This window comes from Hypomesus nipponensis, chromosome 25, assembly GCF_054491055.1.
Source record: "Hypomesus nipponensis isolate SF chromosome 25, ASM5449105v1, whole genome shotgun sequence".
NCBI lineage: Eukaryota > Metazoa > Chordata > Actinopteri > Osmeriformes > Osmeridae > Hypomesus > Hypomesus nipponensis.
This window is the reverse complement of record NC_140385.1, coordinates 11,284,706-11,299,621: the sequence shown is the minus strand read 5'-3', so window position 1 is coordinate 11,299,621 and position 14,916 is coordinate 11,284,706. Positions and strand designations below refer to the sequence as shown.

The 14,916-nt window shown below is 47.0% G+C and overlaps 3 protein-coding genes across 8 annotated transcripts in view; 2 read left to right on the top strand and 1 right to left on the bottom strand.

Moving 5' to 3' along the window:
* Window positions 1–83: 83 nt before the first annotated feature.
* On the bottom strand, window positions 84–1,784 carry naa38 (N-alpha-acetyltransferase 38, NatC auxiliary subunit). 2 transcript variants are annotated; one of them, XM_084691782.1, is made up of 3 exons: window positions 1,589–1,784; window positions 849–1,026; window positions 84–613 (listed from the first exon to the last, which is right to left on the bottom strand). In XM_084691782.1, the coding sequence occupies exons 1-3, from the start codon at window positions 1,625–1,627 to the stop codon at window positions 489–491; spliced, it is 342 nt and encodes a 113-aa protein (XP_084547908.1). In that variant the 5' UTR covers window positions 1,628–1,784; the 3' UTR covers window positions 84–488. The 2 variants fall into 2 exon arrangements, with proteins under 2 accessions (XP_084547908.1, XP_084547909.1); XM_084691783.1 differs by having other exon boundaries at window positions 849–1,023.
* A 119-nt stretch (window positions 1,785–1,903) lies between these two features.
* On the top strand, window positions 1,904–4,457 carry cyb5d1 (cytochrome b5 domain containing 1). The gene is made up of 4 exons (XM_084691781.1): window positions 1,904–2,170; window positions 2,305–2,381; window positions 2,496–2,714; window positions 3,905–4,457. Exons 1-4 carry the CDS (start codon window positions 2,050–2,052, stop codon window positions 4,133–4,135), a joined length of 648 nt encoding a protein of 215 aa, XP_084547907.1. The 5' UTR covers window positions 1,904–2,049; the 3' UTR covers window positions 4,136–4,457.
* Window positions 4,458–5,358: 901 nt separating this feature from the next.
* Window positions 5,359–14,916, top strand: part of chd3 (chromodomain helicase DNA binding protein 3) — a 28,217-nt gene continuing 18,659 nt past the window's right edge. For 2 of the 5 annotated variants that reach the window (XM_084691776.1, XM_084691774.1), the window contains exons 1-18: window positions 5,362–5,759; window positions 7,717–7,850; window positions 7,990–8,172; window positions 8,283–8,407; window positions 8,667–8,905; window positions 9,095–9,246; window positions 9,504–9,633; window positions 10,134–10,309; window positions 10,569–10,847; window positions 11,050–11,253; window positions 11,688–11,905; window positions 12,202–12,333; window positions 12,488–12,584; window positions 12,783–12,974; window positions 13,404–13,604; window positions 13,822–13,959; window positions 14,070–14,191; window positions 14,299–14,472. In XM_084691776.1, coding sequence (XP_084547902.1) covers window positions 5,594–5,759; window positions 7,717–7,850; window positions 7,990–8,172; window positions 8,283–8,407; window positions 8,667–8,905; window positions 9,095–9,246; window positions 9,504–9,633; window positions 10,134–10,309; window positions 10,569–10,847; window positions 11,050–11,253; window positions 11,688–11,905; window positions 12,202–12,333; window positions 12,488–12,584; window positions 12,783–12,974; window positions 13,404–13,604; window positions 13,822–13,959; window positions 14,070–14,191; window positions 14,299–14,472 — 3,062 coding nt within the window. In that variant the 5' untranslated portion in view covers window positions 5,362–5,593. Of the gene's footprint in view, window positions 5,760–7,716; window positions 7,851–7,989; window positions 8,173–8,282; window positions 8,408–8,666; window positions 8,906–9,094; window positions 9,247–9,503; window positions 9,634–10,133; window positions 10,310–10,568; window positions 10,848–11,049; window positions 11,254–11,687; window positions 11,906–12,201; window positions 12,334–12,487; window positions 12,585–12,782; window positions 12,975–13,403; window positions 13,605–13,821; window positions 13,960–14,069; window positions 14,192–14,298; window positions 14,473–14,916 lie in introns of all 5 variants that reach the window. The other 3 variants (XR_014746762.1, XM_084691775.1, XM_084691777.1) reach the window with 3 other exon arrangements.

The window sequence follows — 14,916 nt, the reverse complement described above, 5'->3', positions numbered from 1 at the left end:
ACATTAAGGTGTATGTTATGGTGTATCAGTTGTATGACAATGACACGACATATGCAGCCAACAAACAATCACACAAGCTCAAATACCACCAAAGGTTGTTTTTTTTGTATCACTCTTGGTATTAAAACAGCCTCACAACACAAACACCCAGCCCAGGATGAATCCTAACCTCCTTGGGTACACATAGGATACTTCATAATCATATCAACTTAACACACTCCCACATAAACACACAGCATGCTTTAATGTCCAGAGGTCACAATGTGTGTCATGTTAGACTTATCAACACGGGTTCCTGATCAAACATTGACCCACAGAACAACCGGAATCCATGGCACTGACATGGGAGAACTGCATCTTCAGTTAAGTTGCCTTGAGTCCTCCATGTTATATGTCTATTCTTAGGGATGAACCATACCTAGCCAGGCTGTTCGTTGCTTGGCTAGGTTAGTCACCATGCTAGTATTTCCCAGGTTCGGTGAGATCCTTCAGTGGCAAGGCCCCAGTCCCTGAGTGTCGGTCAAACTGTCTGACTCCACCTCAATGGAGACCACATGGTGACCCGGGATCATGGCCAAGCCTAATACTCTAGGTTCCCCCTGGGAAAAAGAGTCTGAAATAGGACACAAAGTGAATAATTAAAACATGGCTGCTGGAAAAATCGTCATGGACAAAAGTTATGAGATGCTTGATGAAGTTGAAAAATACTATTGCTATTCCGTGATTTAGGAGTTTACGTGTTTAACAATGTGGTTGTTAGGTACTTTGTAGTTGATGCAGAGAGACTAAAGTCTAGTGAGCTTAGAATATCTAATGATAGAAGACCCATCTATATTACAGTTACCTACCTGTAGATTTGAGGAACTCCTGCGCAGACCCCAGGATGACGTTGCAGTCCCTGTCGGTGCACAGGAACAGTCCCACTAGCGTCCGGCCGTCTGTCATCCTGATCTTCATGTTCTTATTTAGCAAACTATCCAGCTTCTGTCTAGCTCGAGATGAGGACGAAAGCAGGCCACCCGGCTGCTAGACATGGGGAATTAAAGTTATGTAATTTACTAGTCTGATACTTCGGTGTCTTACCCTTGTGTCAGTCTGAAATATGTTTAAGTCGTCCTAATGGCATGCGTCATGTCTATTAATACTGATCAATACTGGTGGAAAACTAGTTTGAATTATAGCATATTTGAAAAACATAATTTTCATCCATGTTTGACCTGCCGTAGCCTAGAGTTTTATCTGAAGTAAAGAAAAGATTTAAATGACTGCAAGCTTATGTTAAAACACTGACTTTGACTACTTTGCAACTTGGATGATTCATTGCAACAAACGAGTCGATTAATAAACTTAAATTTAATCTCAGACCAAGGCTCTATCAGCATCAAGCTGTTAAACTAAAAATCGAATTTCGTGTAGACTAACACAGTAGCCTACTAGCTAGGCTAAATTCTTAGCTTGCCTAGCTGACTGACAGCTTGCTTGACCACAATATTGCCAGGGAGGGATACGTCCTTCATTTTATTATCCGTAAATAAACATGACATTTTCTAGGGCAAAGACAAGGCGGAAATAAATGTGTCACCCTTACTTGCGTTGCTGGACCATTTTCTTCAATCATCGTTGCCATTCTACAGTTCTGCTATAATTTATTGACTTGAATATGTCTGGAGGAATCATTTAATTGACGGACCGACAGGAAATAAATACTTTTAGAAACGCACTGCATTGTGGCGCTTGTAGTATACTAGCCAGATCATTGTAAAACAGCACATTTCAATAAAACCTTATTTGCAATCATTTCTAACTATATAAAAAACATTAATCGTCTTGATGGAATTCTGATATTTTATCACAAGATTAGTAGGCCTAAAATGATTTTCATACGAGTCTGCAACGACGCGACCATGGTAACCATAGTAACGACAATGTTTTCTAGTGTGCGCTAATGATGTAGCAAGTACCCTACGTTTTCGAGCTAGGTTACTTGGTAAAGATTTTAAATTGTCTTTTCTTTACGGTAGTTTAAAATATTTTTGCATTCTGTCCGATATGCGAAGACCCAAATACTTCACCCCAAATGAGGTGTCACTTCACAACACTGCATCCGACTTGTGGGTCTCATACCTGGGCAAAGTGTACAATTTGACACCGTTGCCGAATGAGTTGAAAGGTAAATTATACATAACAATGTATAATATAACATGGTGTTTACTTTGAACAACAAGGTGTTAACTGACAATGATAGAATGAGATTTAGATCATTTACTGTAATTGTTCTAATATGCCTTTTTTGTGTGTTATCAGGTGATGTGCTCTTGAAGCCTATCATTGAGTGTGCAGGAAAGGACATTAGCCACTGGTTTGACCCCAAAACAAAAGATGTAAGTGGTTTTAATACAATTGGAATGACTGACATGATCCAATTGCAATTGCATTTCCACGTTATTTAAAAATATGAGATATTGAATAAAGAATGCCCTCTTTCACATTCTCAGATCCTTACCCATATCGACCCACTGTCTGGCTGTGTGAAGTACTACACCCCTAGGGGGCGCTTTGTGCATGTGCCGCCTCCATGCCCTCGCACTGACTGGGCCAATGACTTTGGCCGACCATGGTGGAGGGATACGCGCTATGAAGTGGGACTGCTTTCTGTCAAGACCAGATGGATACGCATCATCAACACCCTGACTTCTCAAGAACAAGGACTGGAGGTAAGGCATCCTTACTGTACATGTAGTCTGAAGATGTCTATAGGCTAAATAATATGGGTAATGAAGGTATGATTATACATGCATCATGCATATGAGACATACATACTGTAGATGACATCAAACTGCACATGAACATCCTTGTCACATAGACCTGCATTATATGCTTGGGCCACATAACTGTATCCTGATGTCCTCTTGTCTACCCCTCGAAATCCCTCATTAGATAGCTCCACGTCTAATCGACTCAATTATGCAGTGTTATGTCCAGCCGGCTGGCGCCGTTACACACAGACACATGGGTCTGACTGAAACACAGGCGCTGGTGTCTCCCTCTGTGTCACTGCATAAAATGTGGGTTAGCGCACCCACGATGCTCTCAGGGGAGGCAAGTTTTCCCTCTCATCCTCCACACGAGCCCTTCCTCAGGGACACCCGCTGAAGAGAGCAGCACAGTGGTGCAGCGTGTCGAGCCCCTGGGCATAGAAATGAGCCTTGCCTGCTTTCACACATTTCTCCCCTACAAGGCACGCACACACTCACGTCCTCTCGCCTGTTCTCTCCCGTGTGAGGGAAGATAGGTGTACCTTGCCAACCACCTCATCTGGCACCAGTTGCCTTCTCGTGGGCCAAAGGCTTAGTGGGCTCTGCATTCGCATGGACGGACTCACGTATGCTCGGTCCCTCTCTCGCCTCGTCTCTCACGCACACGCATAACAGAGCATGCTATTGTGCAGAGAGACACTGTTCATTTTCTGTCTCACATGCTCCATCACATATGTTTCTCTCCTCCTTCTGTCTCCCTTCCCCGGCCTGTACTCTTGCTTTTCTGTTTCTCTTTAGTGGTTCCTGGCAAGTGTGCCAGCTGGACTGGGCATACATGGATTCCTTCTTTCTCTTTGTCAATTCTGAAACTCCCAGTTCGATCATTTAAACTCCCGTTGCAAACAATTTGTTCCCTGTAAAAAAAAAAAGCCTGTACACTGTGCAGTATTTCCATTTGAGTGGCATCAGGTCAAAAACGTTATGTGTAAATGAAAAATATCATAGACGTAAGTTATGGGTGTGAACCCTTTTACTGTAAATCTACTGAGATAGATTATCCTCAGGAGCAGAGGAGATTCATGCATCTCAAGGGAGTTCTGCCCATCTGGAAAGCACTGGAACTTACTCCGCTTCTCCACATTGGCCAGGTGTGTTCTGAGGAAACCATGAATGAGATTCTTCAGCGCTATCTCCGCTACAACATGCATGCAGCCAGCTACACGTGGAAACACAACGGAGTCAATCTGGACATGAGCAAGACCCTGAGTGAGAACGACATCGTCGATGAGGATGAGGAGTTCTACAATGGTCGCATGGACCGTGACCACTTCTCCCAGTCGATCTGTCTCTACTTCAACGATGACCTCACCGAACTTTGACCATTAAAACGGTGGGGATATTGCAATGTGGTTGGGGTGTGTTCGAGCAGGGAGTGTAATAAACTTACATGTAGAATAATACCACGTAATTATTGTGTGGTATATTTGTGTTGAAACATTATTTCAGTAGGCTACTAGAAAGTTACCAAAATGGTGGCCAAACATTTACTATGCACTACATTCTATTTTGTTTCTTTTTGTCCTTCAGTTTTCTGCATTAGGTCTAGAATGAATAAATAATTCAATAATAGTCTGCCATAAAGCCATTTGAAACCCCACAGTTACCATGGAGATTACAGAATAAATATGATTATCAGCAGCACTTCCTTTTAACAGCACCGTTGTGAAACGGTTACGTGTCTCCTGTACAGAATGTAAAAAACACCAAATTGGTAGTGTTCAGTAACAATAGAAGAAACTGGAGAAGCTTTAAATGTTCACCTTTAGATAACATTTTTCATCTATTGTTCATCTCTTTTTAATTATGAATGCACAATGAGGTCTAATATTTTCCTGTAAAATGTTCATGTAGAATGCAAAATCCTTTGGACAAAACAACAGTTCCTGGAGAAGACTACCAGTGGGCTATTTGAAGTGAGAGACCTGGGGATTCCCATGGCCTTACTGCCACCCAGTTGAGAGTAGCTTCTTGTGAAAAGTGTAAAATATTATTCCAATGAATAATTCTATCTTCTTTCATTTGAACTGAATTCTCCAAATCCAGAATGATACCATAAATGTGCTTTGGGTTTGTATATGAAGGTGCAGTAGATATAAATACAGTTTGCATGTTGCATTGTTTTTATCCTCACCACAAGTGGTTAATTTTTAAGCAATACAATCTGATGTAAGTCTGGGCATGGCTGCGGCAGATTTTCCCAACCCCCTCTCATTCCCTCCCCAGCTCACACAACCCTACAGCTCCAAAATAATTTTATACCATGGTGGGGGCCTTTAAGAATATTAAGGTGGCCATATTTGATAGATTTGTGTCCCGTACTGCATTGCAGAAAGCCAGAGCCAAAGGCATGTCCTCTTTAATGAGGCAGTTGTATCCAGTCTAGCTTGCTGACTTATCGAGGGGGAACAACTGAAAAGAAACAATGTAACATGCTACACCCCCTTGATTGTAACAATGTGAATGTTTTTGAGGAGGGAGGGGAGTGAGAAGAAAGAGAGGGAGAGAGAGAGTTAGAGTCAGAGAGGGAGAGCAGGAGGAGGGGGGGCGTTCTGAAATAATATAGTCAGCCATTTTTTATGTAAGGGGATTTTTCTTATTGGGGGGGTTGTTAAAAAATAAATATAAGGGCGGCCATCTTTGTTTCTCTGCCTTGTAGTGTAAAATATTCCAAAACGCCCCCCACTTTTTTCTTGGTCGATTTGAATATTAAATAAATATCATAATTCGGGAGGAATACACTTTCTGAATTCGAGGACGGAGCCGATGACAGGAATATAATGTCCTCTCCTCTCCGGTCCTGTGAGGAGGACGAGGGCATGGTGTTTAATTCCGAGGGAGGAGATTTTGATGAAGAAGAAGAGGACGACGGAGATCAGGACGAGAACGCAAGCGACATAAACTCGCCGGCGGCGCTTCGGGAAACTGCAACACTACCCGCGCCAGGTACAGTAGCACAGACTGGCGAAAGACACGGGAGCGCGCATACAAAATAGAAACACATAGACACATACACCAAATTGTAGAAAAGTATACAACGACGCCTTTCTACTGCTCATGGTCGTACTTATCTGTTGCTGCAAATATAATTGGTTGCGCTCCCGAGATCGCAGCTGTGCTATAATAAAGAGTTCTATCTAAACTTCAAACCAACTTACGTTTGCTCATGTTTTTCTATTTCGTTTGCTATTTGCAGTATACATTCTTCGGGGCGGTTCTTCTTCTGCTTATATTCATTTTAGATTCATACATTTCAATGATTATCGCAAAATTAACAGGTCGCATTGAAGGGTAAACCTTACGACACCACTGGCAGAAAACATGGACTCCACGCAATAAAACCTAGACTAGCCTACTTTATATCTTCATAGTGTCTAGAATACTGATGCGCATGAGGTCTGAGCGCGAAACACCGAAGTGGTGTGACAGATGGTAAATAAACTTGACCCTTCCCACTGTCGCTCTGACAGGGACGGTTCAGGATATGACACTTAACAATGTGGACACTTTCAAGCTCTGCGTTAGTGTAGCCTACTTTTGTTATCTCTCCTTAGGCTTAGCGTATGCTGTTTAAAAATAGGTCCTGTTCGACTGTTTGTATAGGTTAAAGCATGAACTGTGTTTTGCAGTCCGAATGTTGGGCGACCACAGAATCATGGTTGCACCATCTACAATTGTCGTGGCAATGTGTAGGCTATAGCCTTTTCCTTCAAGTTTCAGTTTGAAAAAGTTACGGTGTGTCACGAAGGAACAACAACCTATGCGTATTTAGGTCATTTCATTAGACTGTAGCTTTGTGTAAAAGTTATAGGTCAGATACATGTCACTGGAAATATAGGCTACTAGAAAATACAGTTAAATACACACGATGACCTTCTCTAGGGCCTTTAGAATGTAACATGACTAAATAGACTGTATAGCCTACGACGCCAGTGTCATGAGTCAAGCGCAATCGTAAATCAATTAGTGCGCTTGCAGCTACGGCTTCGAACCCAATTGCGACCTCCTCCAGCGGTTTCTCTGGTGGTAGAGATCGTAAACAGTAGAGACTCAGGTGTAGGAATTAACGGTGGGAGGGAGTCATGTCAGTTCAGTTCACCAGACTGTCTCTCGCTTGCGGCCTCAGAATCACCGAGTCCCGAGTGCATATTGCTGCCGCCTCTGGCAGCACTCTGCTGCAGAAATCAACGGGAATATGAGGAAAGCTCTTCATGGGCTAGCGCTGCGTGTCACCAACCATGACAGAATAAAAAATCTAACATATTGGATCAACTAGGAAACAATGGCGACCGCAAGCCATAGTTGTTGCTGAGGATATTTCCTCTGTCCCTTGATGCTTCTGTTTCTTTCAATCTGCCTGTATTGTAGGCTATGCTAGTCTGTCTCTTACTTATATTTTTAGAAAGTGTTTTCCTGCTGAAAGTTCTAGTTAAATGATGAAGGAACACTAACAACCTTTATCACTACGACGAACATGTAAAACGTCATGTTCTTTTGTCTGATAGATTAAACAGTTTTTTCAGTGGTCTAATTGTATAAGAAGCCAGCAGCATACATGAGAATGCAGCTCATGCCCAGTGACTTAGTTATTGAAATATGATGAATCCTTCAAAACACATTAAAATTATGTAGGGCAAAATTATCTAAATTTACTTTGAGCATGGTGACTTGGAGCCTACTAACTCAGTCAATTAAATACAGAACAAAGGTATCAATTACATCTGCAATAGGCCACAAATGTTATTAAAAATCATGTTGGTGTCATCACCTCATCTTGTCATTACCTCATCATGTCATCTTGTATACGTCGCTTTAGAATATTATTATGAGTACGGTTTGAGTCACAACCCTTTCAGTCTTAACCTCACTCACAATGCTAATATCAATACTCCTGTCTTCACAGAGGAAGAGGGGGAGGCTTCAGAACAGGACACGTTTAGCAGGAAGAAAGGACGTCCAAAAAAGAAGAAGGAGACCAAGAAAAAAGAAAAGGGAAAGGAAGGGAGAACCGCAAAAGCGAAGAAACGAAAAAAGATCGTAAGCTTGTTTAATATTCCCACATTCTTTGTAGGCCCGTAAAAAAAAAAGAAGCTTTTTGAGTTTCAGAAAATGTCTACCATACTTGGTCTTCCGAGGCTTATTCTCCATTTCCCTCTGTTTTTCTTTCCTTCCTTAGGACAGTGATGTAGAGAGAGACTCCGAGGGGGAGTATGGTGAAAACTCAGACAGCGCAGCCAGCAACTATGGATCTGGCGAGAAGAAGAAGAAGAAGAAACACAAAGAAAAGAAGGAAAAGAAAACCAAGAAGAAGAAGAAAGATGATGGCGACAGGGACAGCAGCCATGAGGAAACCACAAAGGTACAAAAATCATCAGCACAAATGTTGGTCAATTTCCCCGTCACCCTACTTTTGACATGTCCTACATCTCAAAAGTCTCATACATCTGTTTGGTCATTTCCCCACACCAGCCAATAGAGCAGAAGACCTCAGGCCAGCTGGCACAGGAGTGGGGCCTGGAGGATGTCGAGCATACATTCACAGAGGATGACTATCACACTCTCACCAACTACAAGGCCTTCAGCCAGTTCATGAGGTACTGTCATGGACTTTGCCTGAACCGAAAAAAGTTCTCGCACTGTCAGGGCAAACCTAGGACAGTCGGTTAACCCCTGCCGCGTGTGAGAATAGAATGAGCGTGGTCGTATGCATGCGGGGAAATATTGACAATGTCAACTGCACTATTCTCCATTTGCCTTGCCTCATTTAAATCGTCAAACTTTCACCACAATCGTATCCCAGACAACAGAACCATTCAATACCCGACGCCTTTCCCCCCATCTATCTCCTCCCAGGCCCATGATAGCCAAGAAGAACCCTAAGATCCCTATGTCCAAGATGATGACAATCTTGGGCGCCAAGTGGAGAGAGTTCAGCACCAACAACCCCTTCAAGGGCAACGCGGCCGCTGTTGCCGCCGCCGCCGCCGCCGCTGCCATCGCCGTCGCCGAGCAGGTCTCCGCGGCAGCCGCCTCCCCCGAGCCTCCGCCTCAACCGCCCCCGTTGCGGAAGGCCAAGACCAAAGAGGGCAAAGGTTAGTGGAGGGCGTAGGTGATGTGGATACCAAGAAGGCTGCAGGAGAAGCGGGTTGAATCCAAATGGAATTAGCCCCAAGCTAAATCTAACGGTGACGCAATCCTTTCTCCTTGACCTTGTCACCGAACAACACAACTGTGTCATGCACTGCATCCTTCCTCAACCCCCTTCCCTCTTATTCACCCAGGCCCTGGCTATAAGAAGCGCAGTAAGAGTCCTCGTGTTGCGGACAAAAAGAAGGCCGCTGCTGTTAAGGCCAAAAAGATGGCGCCCATCCGTATCAAACTGGGAGCCATAGGCGCCAAGAGGAAGAAGAGCTGCTCAGTGAGTATCAATATGGTGTGTATACGCTGAACAGCACAATCATCTGACAGGCTTTGTGGGATGCACGGGAGCATGCAGGATGTGGGTGCGTGGACAAGTGTCAGAGTCAATTTAATTGTTTTGTGTACCTAATCGGTTTCCTGCCCGATTGTGTATAACTGGATATCGTTTTTTCCCCCCTCTATCTAGCGTACACATTCTTAGCCTGTCCTTCTTTTTCACTCACATGACTATCCTCGCACAAATGTACTCTTTTTGCCCCCCGCCCCCAGAGTGAGGATGTTGATGAGGAGGAGTCAGAGCAGGAGGACTCCAGTGTCCACAGCTCATCAGTGCGCTCAGATAGTTCCGGACGCCCCAAGAAGAACAAGAGAGGACGGCCGGCCAAGAAAAAGAAGAAAAGTAAACAAAACTCACTTGAACGTGTCCGGAGATCACCGATCGCGACAGTTTCGGACGTTTAGCTTGATTCATAATCGGTTCTTCTCACGATGTATTCTAGACTCACCTATTCTTTGCGTTTCTCGTCTATCTTTCTCCTCGCTACCACGTGTCACTCTGTCACTCCATCTCTCTCCCTCCCTCTCCCGGTGTCCATCTATCTCTCCCTCTTTCTCTCCCTCCCTCTGTCCATCTCTCTCCCGGTGTCCATCTATCTCTCCCTCTTTCTCTCCCTCCCTCTGTCCATCTCTCTCCCTCCCTCTCCCGGTGTCCATCTATCTCCCCCTCTTTCTCTCCCTCCCTCTGTCCATCTCTCTCCCTCCCTCTCCCGGTGTCCATCTATCTCCCCCTCTTTCTCTCCCTCCCTCTGTCCATCTCTCTCCCTCCCTCTCCCGGTGTCCATCTATCTCCCCCTCTTTCTCTCCCTCCCTCTGTCCATCTCTCTTGCTCCCTCCGCCCAGTGATGGGCGACGAGGAGGTGGACGGCTATGAGACGGACCACCAGGACTACTGTGAGGTGTGTCAGCAGGGCGGGGAGATCATCCTGTGTGACACCTGCCCCAGGGCCTACCACCTGGTGTGTCTGGAACCCGAGCTGGAGAAGGCTCCGGAGGGCAAGTGGAGCTGTCCACACTGTGTGAGTTCAGCAGGAGCTTCGATGGGGGGGATCGTCGTCAAGATAACGATGCCGTCGATGATGGCGGTGATGGAGGTGATGGTGTCGATGATGCTGCTGTTCACAATGAGGACGATGATGAGGAGGTTTATTTGGGGAAAGCAGTTCCAACCGGGTGCTGGCGACACAATATTGAATTCGACATTGTGTTCACATGGGCCTCCTAACTGCTCACACATTTGTGTCGAGTGTCGCTAACGATGTTCTCCTTTTCCTCCAGGAGAAAGAAGGGATCCAGTGGGAAGCCAAGGACGAGGAGTTTGAAGATTTTGAGGAGGAGATGGAGGACGGGGCAGCGGGAGAGGCGGGGGCCGGGGGGGTGCCGGCGGGGGTGGAGGAGGAGGAGGAGGACGACGACCACATGGAGTTCTGCCGGGTGTGCAAGGACGGAGGGGAGCTGTTATGCTGCGACACCTGCACCTCCTCCTACCACATCCACTGTCTCAACCCACCTCTGCCAGAGATCCCCAACGGAGAGTGGCTGTGCCCGCGATGCACTGTGAGTCACAGCTCCTACGCGGAACACCGACAGTGGCGACTAGGCCCAGCGTGTGCCGGCTTTCAGCATCGCACGTTTCTTTCCATTCCGTTCTTTCGTCTTAAAAAAAAAAGGGTAGCGGTCACCCATAGTGACCATATCCGAAAATTGAAATGGATTATAAATGCATATGCCCTTTGTGACGGTTCCCCCTCCACCCTAGTGCCCCCACATCAAAGGACGGGTTCAGAAGATCCTTCACTGGCGATGGGGCGAGCCGCCACCCCCCATACCTGTGGCCCCACCCCCCGACGCCCCGCCCGATGCCCCTCCTCCGCCTCCTATGAAGGGCCGGGCAGAGAGGGAGTTTTTCGTCAAGCTGGCCGGGCAGTCCTACTGGCACTGCACGTGGATCACCGAGCTACAGGTAAGACAGGCCGAGAGAAGGGGGGGGGGGGAGGGATAGAGGAAAATGAGAGGAGGACAGGTAGAAAAGAGGAGGATTGCATCTCCCATGGATTGCCTGGGACGCCCGGATGAGGTGTAACAGGGTCAGGTCCATAAAGGATTTTAGTTTTTTTCAAACGCTGCTCTTCCATTCTTCCATTTAGCAGATGCTTTTATCCAAAGCGAATTCCAAGAGAGAGCTTTACAAAGTTTACATAGGTCACTGATCATAGCCCCAAAGCATTGCGGGTAGCCAAAACAAGAAGCACACATTGTGAACAACCCAAGAATAAGTGCCAAAGGGAAGAACCATAAGAGCGTGTAGTTAAGCAAGTTACAAATTAAACAACATGAATCTCTGTTCCACTCCATTCTCCATCCCCCCCCCCCTCCACTCTCTCGACCCCGCTTCAGTTGGAGATATTCCACTCGGTGATGTTCCGTAACTACCAGAGGAAGACAGACATGGACGAGCCCCCTCCGCTAGACTACGGGTCCGGGGACGAGGAGGGCGGGGGGAAGAGCGAGAAGCGACGGCTGAAAGACCCCCAGTATGCCGCCCTGGAAGAGCGGTTCTACAGATACTACATAAAGCCTGAGTGGATGATGATCCATCGCATCATCAACCACAGGTGTGTACGTGCGTGAGCGTACGCGTGTGCGTGCGCGTGTGCGTGTGCTGCTGAATGCATCAGCAGGTGCTCGCGGCTTTCCTCGAAGGCTCAATGTGTCTGAACAGCCCGTGCAGCTGAGCTGAATCGATGAATTCCTCCGGAAGAATCACCACGGAGCAACGGAAGCGTCTTCGTCGGCATTTCAATGACTCTTTCTTTAATCGTGCGTGTGTTTGAGTCTATGTATATCCCAAATGAGGACCATGACCATCTTCCCGTCGTGTTCTCTTGCCCGCCGCTGTTGTGCCTCCCAGTCTGGATAAGAAGGGGGTGTACCACTACCTGGTCAAGTGGAGAGATCTGACCTATGACCAGTGCACATGGGAGAGAGATGACCTGGAGATCCCTGAGTTTGCCATCCACAAGGCCAACTACTGGAGACACAGGTACTAGGCCGAGGCCCTGCATGGACTACACACACACACACACACCCACATTGAACAGTAGTTTTGGGTTCCATTTTTTGACGGCTGCTACTGAGGGATTCCTACAAACAACAGCTACAGTATGGGAAACGTAGTTCTTTCCCATGCGTCACAGGAATCAGGTGATGAAGGAGGACCCAGACAAGCCCAGGAGGATGAGGAACGTGAGGACGGAGGAGAGCGAAGAGGCTCCCGGCTCCCCCGTCAACGACGTGAGTTCATGAGCTCAAACCTGGCGTTCCCCAAGGATGTGCAAAGTTTGCAATGTCAAAGTTTCCAAATCAACAACCGTCTTGTTTGTCCTCCGTGTCGGCGACATCCGCGTGAACCGTTGTTCCCCCATGCTCTCTTCCTCCTCCTTCTTTTATGACCGCCCCATTGTCGCCATCGTCCCCTCCCCGGCCTAACAGCCCACGATCAAGTACGAGGAGCAGCCGGAGTTTGTGTCGGTGACGGGGGGCACGCTGCACCTGTACCAGCTGGAGGGGCTCAACTGGCTGAGGTTCTCCTGGGCTCAGGGCACCGACACCATCCTGGCCGACGAGATGGGCCTGGGCAAGACCATCCAGACCATCGTCTTCCTCTACTCCCTCTTTAAAGAGGTATGGCTGTGTGGGTGGGTGTGGGTGTGGGTGTGGGTGTGTGTGTGTGGGTGGGTGTGTGTGTGTGTGTGTGTGTACGTGGGTGGGTGGGAGTCTTTGTGTGTCTAGAGAGTGAAGGGGAGGGTGTCTGCTTGTGTCTGGGTATCTGTGTACGTACAGATTAAGAAAGTATGTACTCCTACAAGTGTATGTTTTCACGTCTAGTTTAGAATTTCTTAATCCCTGTTGAAACTGCCGCTGTTTATACACATTATTTGCACAGCGCTCTGGACTAAAGCACCTGCCAGTTGAATGAATGTAAATGTAGAATCCCATTGAATAAATTCATTTCACAATTGAAATAACTTTTATCGATCAACTCTAGTTGTGGCAAACTCTAGTTTGCCTTCTCATTCTGTCACTAAAGAGCACTGGTCCTTCCCCCTCCAGGGCCACACTAAGGGCCCATTCCTGGTCAGCGCTCCCCTCTCCACCATCATCAACTGGGAGCGAGAGTTTGAGATGTGGGCTCCGGACTTCTACGTGCTCACCTACACCGGGGACAAAGACAGCAGGGCGGTCATCCGCGAGAACGAGTTCTCCTTCGACGACATGGCAGTCAAGGGAGGGAAGAAGGCTTTCAAGCTGAGGGTGAGGGAGAGAAGTTGGTGAAGGAGTGGGAGGGGTTGAAGGGAAGATAAAAGAGGTGACAAGAAAAGAGGAATTTGCTATTTGGATGTGTCTAATCAATTGTCTTAAAAAAACGATTGAACGAATGAAAATGAATTCTCTCTCTTTTCTTCTCTCTCTTTCGGTCTCCCTCACTTCCTTTCTCTCCCCCCCTCTTCCTCTCTCTTCTGTTCCCCAGAGAGACGCTCCTATCAAGTTCCATGTTCTGCTGACGTCCTATGAGCTGGTTACTATAGACCAGACATCTCTCAAGTCTATAGACTGGGCCTGCCTGGTTGTGGACGAGGCCCACCGCCTCAAGAACAACCAGTCCAAGGTAGGACATGCCTGTCTGTGCGCGTGTGGATGGATGGATGGGTGTGTTTGTGTGTGAGCGCACGTGATCCCAGTTGGATTCTACAGCCGCGTCCTCCTCTCCCGTGTCAGTTTTTCAGGCGTCTGAACGACTACAAGATTGACCACAAGCTGCTGCTGACAGGAACCCCACTGCAGAACAACCTGGAGGAACTGTTCCACCTGCTCAACTTCCTCACTCCCAACCGCTTCAAGTGAGCACCCGCCATCCCGGCCCAGCACACTCGAGTTGGCAACCCACTCGGAACAAAGCACACACACGGAGACCCCTAACCCCCTGACCCTCCCCGTTCCCCCGCAGCAACCTGGAGGGCTTCCTGGAGGAGTTTGCGGACATCTCCAAGGAGGACCAGATCAAGAAGCTCCACGACCTGCTGGGGCCTCACATGCTGAGGAGGCTGAAGGCGGACGTGTTCAAGAACATGCCGGCCAAGACGGAGCTGATCGTACGAGTGGAGCTCAGCCCCATGCAGAAGTAAGGAGGGGGAGGGGCTGGACAGGTGGATAGACTGTGGGGGGGGAGTGAGATGTGATGGGGGGGAAAAGTGCATGCATGCACTTTTTTTGCAAGGTGAATGGTTGATGGGAAGGGTAGATGAATGGATGGATGGATGGATGGATGGAGGAGATAATAAAAGAAGTCCAATAAGCAACAAGCTCTCTTCATGTGGAAAATCCATCTTCCTCTTGAATAGCTTCCTGCTACATATTAGATCCTTAGACGCAATTGAGTGTTTCAAACATTCTCCCCTGTTCCTTCTAATTGTCCTTAGATGCATGGATGCACTGAATAATGATGAGTTTATCTTTGATTGTATATGTGGATGGGTGTTTTGAAACGTTGGGACCGTAAAGCCCTCTGGTCAACTTGTGTTGTGTTTTTAAACGTGCCATCAAAAAACGAAACGTCCATGGATTG

Excerpts from the sequence above, each read along its gene's own strand:
- naa38 (XM_084691782.1), bottom strand. The coding sequence starts at position 1,627 with ATGGCAACGATGATTGAAGAAAATGGTCCAGCAACGCAA. Across the intron at positions 1,027-1,588 it reads AAAATGGTCCAGCAACGCAA|CAGCCGGGTGGCCTGCTTTC; the intron begins GTAAGGGTGACA and ends CCCCATGTCTAG. Across the intron at positions 614-848 it reads GGAGTTCCTCAAATCTACAG|ACTCTTTTTCCCAGGGGGAA; the intron begins GTAGGTAACTGT and ends GTCCTATTTCAG.
- cyb5d1 (XM_084691781.1), top strand. The coding sequence starts at position 2,050 with ATGCGAAGACCCAAATACTTCACCCCAAATGAGGTGTCACTTCACAAC. Across the intron at positions 2,171-2,304 it reads GTTGCCGAATGAGTTGAAAG|GTGATGTGCTCTTGAAGCCT; the intron begins GTAAATTATACA and ends GTGTGTTATCAG. Across the intron at positions 2,382-2,495 it reads TTGACCCCAAAACAAAAGAT|ATCCTTACCCATATCGACCC; the intron begins GTAAGTGGTTTT and ends TCACATTCTCAG.